We start from the raw sequence: 8,170 nt of genomic DNA on the forward strand, positions 1-8,170 counted from the left end.
TCTTACTTTTGATGAATCAAAACTAAAATTGAACATATATATATATATATATATATATGTTCTCACAACAACCCCGAAGGGACAAGGGAGACTTCTCTCATATCAATGAGGAGTATACAATCATTTAGGAGTATAGTTTCGATCTTACTTTTGATGAATCAAAACTAAAATTGAACATATATATATATATATATATATATATATATATATATGTTCTCACAACAACCCCGAAGGGACAAGGGAGACTTCTCTCATATCAATGAGTGCACGCCGATTCATATTGGCTCAATGATATGGGACCTACTTTTTATCGCCGAGTCCGAACGGCGTGTCTTAGGACACACTTTTAGAGAAGTTTTTCATGGCTGAAATACTCAGGAAATGTCGCCAGCATTACTGAGGACGAATTTTGCCGCCGCACAGTGGTTCAGAATAGTTTTTTCCTGGTCAAAATTATGTAACTTTTGAACGGATAGAGATATTTTCACAATTCTTTTTTTGTTAGACAGATAACACAATCAGCTTTCTGGTGAATTATAAGCGGTCAACTTCGGTCTGGTAGTTGCAGAGGAATTCAATGTCAAAGTTAAACTTTTGAATTTTTTTACTATTTTTCATCAAAATATCAGTGCTTTTGTGTTTTTATATCTTCTTATATATTAAAGATGGTCAAACGCCAATAAATAAACTAAAAAAATGCCAAAAAAAAATTAAAAAAAAAAAAATTTTCGAAAAAAAAAATTAAAAAAAATTTTTTCACAAATTTTTCATACGAATTTTAATTTGTGTAAAAAAGCTGTAATTGATATGGGAATTGGTATGGAAAAACACACATTTTTACCCATGTAATTTCAAAAAAATTAAAAAAGTGTTAAACGGACGGAACGGGACGGGAACAAAAGTATATATGGGCTAAAAGAGGAGACTTTCGGGCATATTTCTGTGGAAACATAACATTGTTCCATGTTGTTCCACAAAAGTTCTAGTCCACTAAATTTGGATTTTCATAAAATTTAGTACCTGAGGAAAAATAAAATAGCGCATTTTGTGTAAACGCCACGGTAATTTGTTTAAACTATTTTTAAAAGCCACAATCCTACCTACCTAACAAAAAAAAAAAGGAACGCAATCTATGTTATAGTTTCCAAGAAATATGTATTTCTTTCTCCAGAAGTTTTCAAAAATTACGTATTTCTCAAAAATTGGAAAAATGTTCGTCTTTAGGGGCACCCCACGCCCGCACCTTCCAATATTTTGACCTAATTTTTTGGTTTCCTTAGTTTCAATATGTTTACTATCGAATCCCATATAGAAATTAAATATCTGTTACAAAACAAAATTTTGATTTTTGGCCAGGAAAATCGATTCCTGAACCATTGTGCGCCGTTGTAAATTTGATGTTGCTTGGCATGGGATTCGAACCGAAGACCTTCTGAGTGCAAGGCGGACGTGCTAACCATTGCACCACGGTGGTCCCCATTGAATTGAACATAAAATTGAGCATAAAACTCATATATATTTACAGACGATCTAAATAAATTTGACTGTACACAACAATTTTTAACGTGCACTGATTTTCTACACTTCACACCTTTTTTGGTGTTTTTTTATTCTCAGAACTGCAATTAACCAAACCAATATGTGCTGTGAGGAAAAAAATCCGTTAGTTTAAAATAATGTATAGTGGAAACCAACTTCAACAAGTAAAAAAGTATCAGTTGGCTTAGCCGACAGACATATACCCTCAGCCTGTTTAATTTGAAACACTTTATTCCCAAAATTTTGGGCTTTCAAAATTTTGGGCGGTTCATACGCATTTTAGACAAAATATTAGGATATCCAAATTGGTTGCACCGTTCAAGAGATATCGCGCATACCATTTTAGTGACCTTTATTAAAAATTGGGGGAAGAACTGGAAGTTGTGGACCGAAACTAAATTTGAACAAAATTTGATGAAGGCCAAATTTTGGACCAAATCATTTCGAGAGTTATCGTGCTCTCCAGCCACTACATATGGTGCCATAGGGGTGTTTTACACCATTCGGTCTGTTTTCTCAAGAACCATGGACTTGCCCCTGGAAAATACTTTTACCGTCGTAATTGAAGAACCGAATGCAAGTTGTTTCAACAAAAATCAAAGTGATTCAAGCGCAGGTCTTAAAGTGAACTTATCCGAAATTTTGTGTGGGAGGTACCCGAAGGAGTGGACAAATATAGTCCATATTCGAACCTGATCTATATCTGGTAGATATATTAGGTTGTGTAAAGTATGGACCAAATCTGTCACTCCATCAAGAGTTATTATTTTTTATTATTTTTCTGAACATTTTTGAACTATTGTGGGGGAGGTACCTGAAGGAGTAGACCGATATGACTTTGTTTTAATCTTTGTTTGGACAAAATATTACGAAGGCAACATTTTAGATCCAATCGGCAGATTCGTTCGAGAGTTATCGTTGCAACTTTTTTTTGCAACTTTCAGGCTATTTTCTCAAGAAGTATGGACTTGCCCCTGATGAAACTTATACCGTCGAATAGGGGGCAGTGAATACAAGTTGCTACAACAAAAATCAAAGCGATTCTAGAACAGGTCATAAACTGAACGATTCCGAAATTTAGTCCTCATCTATGTCTGGTAGAAATGTGCAAAGTATGGACCAAATCGGTTACTTCCTTCCGAATATTCCGAAAGCCAAATTTTGGACCGAATCGGTTGATCCGTTCGAGAGTTATCGTGCACTCCAGCTAGCCAGACAGACATACGGACGGACATGGCTAAATCAACTCCAAATTGTCTGAAACGGATTTCGTCCAAACATACTTGGTGTCTAAACCATTATTTTGATGAGGCACATTTTGTCCGTATGAAAGTGTTAGCATGAATGCTGAGGGTATAAAAATGCAATTTCGAGAAACACGCATTTAAAGTTTCTATGCTGCATACAAATCATAATGGATTTTTACCTTCCCCCTGCTACTTACACTTCTAAATAAGCCAATAAAAAAGTTTATATTTTTCGAAAGTAGACGGTGGGGTAACCTTTTCCATATTTCATATTTTAGAAACATTTATTACACCAATACCACTATGGACCCAATGACAGGTTTTTTAAGACAATAAACCACTGGGAGCAGCTGAAAATTTCGACCCCTTAGGGAAACTGTTCTCCTATCAATTGGATGCTTAGTGTGAAGTAAGGGAAGCTTTTCGAGTAAAAAGAGCTAAAACTTTAAAATTCGTAACGTAACAACAAGGAACAGAGCTGATGTTTCATTCGAATTCAAAGTCATTACTTACTATTCATTTTTTAGGTCTTTTTCTACACTTACCGCCAGTTCATGTATGTCGCACGAAAACTCGTACGAAAGGAAAGCAGTCGCTCGCTTCCGTCTAAAAATGCGTTCATGTATTTCGCAAACTATCGTGCGACTGCCGTTACGTATCCTATGCGAAATACTACTAATTTGAATGTACATTTGTACAACTATGTTCCATAAATGAGAGCCAAATGAGAAATAAAAACAAAATACACATATACATACAAACATTGGAATATGTGTGTTTTGTTTTTTTGAGAAAATAAAATGTGTCGGTATTTTGAATTATTTTATTTGATTGATTCCTTCAAATTAATGAATGAAACAGCCTTTAAAATGTGTTTACAAAATTTTTATTTTGTTTCAAGAATGTGATGCATAAATTTGTTTCAAGATTTTCGGTGTTATTCGCGAGTTTACGTCCTACTCGACAGCTACAAAGCAAGTGAGTGATTTTGACATTCTCTTTCTACAAGAGACAGTCCTTTCGAAATACATAAACCCAAATTTACAGGAAAAGTGTACGTTTACGTGTTATTTCGTATGGCTTGTCGGTCGCATAGATTTTCGTTTCGAAGGTGTTTACATGAACGGAAAATGATTTTTTTCGACTTCCGAAGCGCAAGAAACCTTTCGGTCGACATACATGAACAGGCTGTTAAATTTGACTAATAAACAGAGATCTGTTGCTGATATGTATCCCCCTTTTAATTTCATCGAAAATATAATTGTAATAAATACGACATTTTGAACTTAATTCATTGGAAAATGTCTTCAATTGACGCTAACCGCTGTTACGTGCAAATGCAAATGCGGCGTTTGTTACAGAGGATATCCATTTGCTTTAGTCGGGATTTAATTAGTTTTTGCCCGTGTTTTGCATTTCGTTTTCATTATTTTTTATTTGTTATTTTTTCTGCTTCTCTTTGTTTTTATCACACTTTCACTCTGTGGCCATCACGGTTTCAGACACGGACACGGATGTCGCTTTGTGAGTCAAATTTTTCACAGCTAAGTGGAAAAGTAAACAGAAATCCATTAACTGAACAATTATAGTCAGTCTAAAGGACGTTTATTTTGCTCGAAGTGCATAGTCCCCAACACTGGATGACATTTAGATAATGAGATGAGAAGATATAAATGTTTGGGGTGGCTTCGTTGTTATTTATCTACGCGTTACTCAGGGCAGATGGTGACGTCTCCTTCCCCGCAAAACCAAATAAAAGCCGTGCAATGCAAATTATTGACTCACTAATACTACTTTAAGTTCAAAGACAATCGTGAGGAGACACTTCACTCAAAAACTTTTTATAGGGTCCATATATAATTAAATTTAACAATATATATATATAAATATATATATATACATATATGTACACATATATTATAGGTAAAATCATCTGTGGTTTTCACAAAAATAAACTGCGTAGAATCACTTGCACGTATCACTGATCTTAAATAAATTGCAGCTGCAATAAGATGCAGCACTAAATATTAACATTTATTTTTAGTTAAATTCTGTGTTCAATTATGATTCACGTACGCAGCCGATAATGTTTGTATGTGCTCCGCCATGACTCTGAGTGAAGAGTAGAACAAATATTTTTATTTATTTAGTAAATATATATTTAGGAGTTACGATTCGTGTTCTATGTCTATTTTATATCCAAGATCAATGGATGCTCGTATGTGTTCCTTAAGGTTAATGACTCCATTTCGCAACGACTCTTGAGTAAGGAATTCACGAATTTTATCAGGATTATCGCAGAACACTAGGTTATCTGAGTTGTCTATCAGCTTCTGCAAGGAGACATCCATGCGATACAGTATAAGTAATGCCTCGCCATGCCGACTCTCGACGCCATCATCTTCTTCACACTTTAGACCACTGGCCAGTTTTACAAAACCTTGTGCAGCTGTAAAATCAAGACCGGTTACCTTGTGACAGTCAATTACGACTGGTATTTGGAATTCAGCTTGAATGGCAGCTTTGAGTACTTTGGCGCGTAAGTGGTTGATTGCTGGAAAATATATGCCATTTCCTGGTGTCACACATATGTATTGCATGTCATCGACCTTGTGAGAAAATTGGAAAAATTAGAATTTGTCAAAACCTATGTCTATACTGTCATATCGGTGTACCTCTTGAATTCTTATGGATATCTCTGGTCGTGCCCAAAGGAACAGTAAGTGAGCCACATTAATGATAAGGCTTACAAAGAGTCCTACCTCTACGCCGCACAGTACTGAAACAAAGAAACACACCGTCCATACACCAAAGTCACGTCTAGATTCTCGCCACAAACGCAAGGGAAGCTTGAAGTCGAGGAGAGTGAAAATTGAACAAATCAATATGGCTGCCAGTGTTGCTTCGGGTATGTAATTGAAATAGGGACTGAGAAATATAAGGGCTAACAAAACAATTATACCTGTGGGAATGCATAACAAGTTAGCTGTAATTCGGGTCTTTCTACAACTTTTCTCACCAGAATACAAGTTGGCCATGGGACTCTTCAGACCACAAGCTGTACTAATGGCATAACGCGTAAACGCCCCAGAAGTAGGCATTGATTGAAAACAAGAACCGAAAACATTGCACAATCCCAAAGTTAAAAGTTCATGATTCGTATCTACCATTCCCTTGGGAGCTACAAAGAACATTAAAGAAGTTGTTTATGAGGTCATTATCGGGAATACTTACTTAATTTTCCTATAGAAAGATTCGTTAGTATGCCTGTTATGGGTATTACGATAATTCCGACATTCATCTCTGCTATCATATCCCATAAGGAGTATGTCTTCTCTGGAGTTTCTATTGTAAAGGCAGGCAGTGTTATGTTGGGTAAACCGGACAAGGCATTCTTGCTAAGCGTAAATGGAACCTGTGGTTCGTATTCCAGCCATACATACGATACAATAGCTGTGATCAGAACTATGAGAGTAGTTCGGGAGAACGATAGATATCGACAGGTCACTTTCCATACCTTTTTTACTTTCTCCCTATCCGCAATTTTTTCCAATAGCTTAAGTGAACAAAAAATAGTTAAATGGTTCGCTATCTTTGATCGATAACCTACCTCGAAGAGAACTAGAAAAACGATGGCACAGATACCCATGACAAAGTCGCCGGTATTGGCTTCTGTATAACGTAAAAATAATGTTTTCACAGACTCCAAAAACCCCGCTACTAGATATTTGATGCCCAGAAGTACTTTAATCTGAGACTCGATGACAAGAATTGCCGTTGCAGATGAAAACGCCTTTATAACGGGCATCGAAATGAACTCAAATATGAAGCCTAAAAAGAGCCTTTGTAAATAAACCAAAAATGAACATAGATTAATTTCCTCTTACCCATTCGTAGACTAGACATTATTAGCTGCACAACACCACTAAGAAAGGTGAGCATGAAGGCAAACTCTATGGGCTTACCAACTGTAAACTGTACACTGACCAAGGCCACCAGGCTGGTGGGCCCAATTATAACTTTGTCTATTGAACCGAAGAATAAATAAATTAAAGGACCTACAAACGCCGAACACAACCCATACCGAGCTGGCAGCCCAGCCAACAATGCACACGCAATGCTTTCAGGAATAATGGTAAGTCCCAAAGTTATACCTGCAATGGCATCGTTAATGCCCCATTCCATATTGTAGCGACCAATCCAAGTCAATATACGTAACTTGTTACGCAGGAATATCTTGGCTTTCTCCCTTACATTTTGATTGTGGGTCTTGGCGGTGAAAACAATTCGAGGATTATTTTTCATTGCTGTGTCACTCTTTAGCATTTGTACTCGTTCCGCTCTTGCCTCTTCCGTTTTCTCTGTCATATTTGCTGCTTCCATCTTTAAAATAAAAATTATTTTCTTCTTTCTATTTTATTTCCTTCCATCACCACTCACTATTGCAAAGGTCACCCGTTTCAACTTAAACTGCCAAATGTAAATCGACTCGCTGCCCAAACGGTAATGATCTTGATTCTTGATTCTATCAATTGAACACGAACTCGGATTGCTACGAATATACGACGTTACACGTTGTTGACACTTTCTGTTTACCCTACAAATCATTATCGGGATTAATTGTCTTATTCAAATTTACACATTTGCCCAATATCATTTTTGTTCCGTGATATATGTGTTTCCAGAGCTCGGTATATGGCTGGTATAGCTCCCAAGTGTGAATTTTGTTGTTATTATTAAAACGCGCTAAACATCTGAGTATACAATGCGATTTTGAAAGTAGTGTTCCGTTGCGCTTCATTTATCTGTTGACATTCAGCTTTTTTTTTGTCGCTGAGAGAGACATCATCATAATCTTAATTGGGTGACAGCGTTTTAGATTATTTAGCGTATCCATTGGCAAAACTATACAGTGAGCCCAAGAAAAAATATGTATTTCCAAATGAGTTCCTGTTCCCTCAGATTTGACAATCTCTCTTATTGACAAAAATATTTAGTATCAATATACATATGTATGTAACACGCATTATATTTTTGTTACGTACTTCGACATTAGTTTCAATATCTCTACACACCAACATTTGAACCCGGCTGTAAATCCAGCACCCCAACGTACACAATTACCTGCGGACATATGTATATATGTGCGTATGTATGTTTATAGAAATGCATTTTTTGTGCGGTGTCTTTTCACATAAAGAAAAATATATTTTGAGATCTGAACCAATTCACATTAGAGGAGAGGATAGTAACTGTAAATGTGATTTTTTGTATACTGTCGTTACGAATTAATTTTCGAAGCATTTATAAAATAAGATGTGAATGTTGTAAAGCCCATATCATAGGTCTATGAAAAATGAAAAATATTTATACCCTCGGTCCAA

General features: G+C 36.1%; 1 protein-coding gene across 1 annotated transcript; it reads right to left on the minus strand.

Annotated features, from left to right (window-relative positions):
• Positions 1-4,921: 4,921 nt before the first annotated feature.
• LOC141406025 (sodium-independent sulfate anion transporter) lies at positions 4,922-7,621 on the minus strand. The gene is made up of 7 exons (XM_073991042.1): positions 7,227-7,621; positions 6,674-7,169; positions 6,397-6,617; positions 6,021-6,342; positions 5,806-5,967; positions 5,462-5,748; positions 4,922-5,395 (listed from the first exon to the last, which is right to left on the minus strand). The coding sequence occupies exons 1-7, from the start codon at positions 7,392-7,394 to the stop codon at positions 4,955-4,957; spliced, it is 2,097 nt and encodes a 698-aa protein (XP_073847143.1). The 5' UTR covers positions 7,395-7,621; the 3' UTR covers positions 4,922-4,954.
• Positions 7,622-8,170: the final 549 nt, after the last annotated feature.

The sequence above is a fragment of the Musca autumnalis genome, unplaced genomic scaffold (genome assembly GCF_047663935.1).
Source record: "Musca autumnalis isolate F117 unplaced genomic scaffold, ASM4766393v1 scaffold_1, whole genome shotgun sequence".
Lineage (NCBI taxonomy): Eukaryota > Metazoa > Arthropoda > Insecta > Diptera > Muscidae > Musca > Musca autumnalis.

Bases quoted from the DNA above. Each gene is read 5' to 3' on its own strand.
- LOC141406025 (XM_073991042.1), bottom strand. From the start codon at position 7,394: ATGATTTGTAGGGTAAACAGAAAGTGTCAACAACGTGTAACGTCGTAT. The intron at 6,618-6,673 runs GTAAGAGGAAAT...GGCTCTTTTTAG, and splicing joins AATGTCTAGTCTACGAATGG to GCTTCATATTTGAGTTCATT. The intron at 5,968-6,020 runs GTAAGTATTCCC...TGTTCTTTGTAG, and splicing joins TCTTTCTATAGGAAAATTAA to CTCCCAAGGGAATGGTAGAT.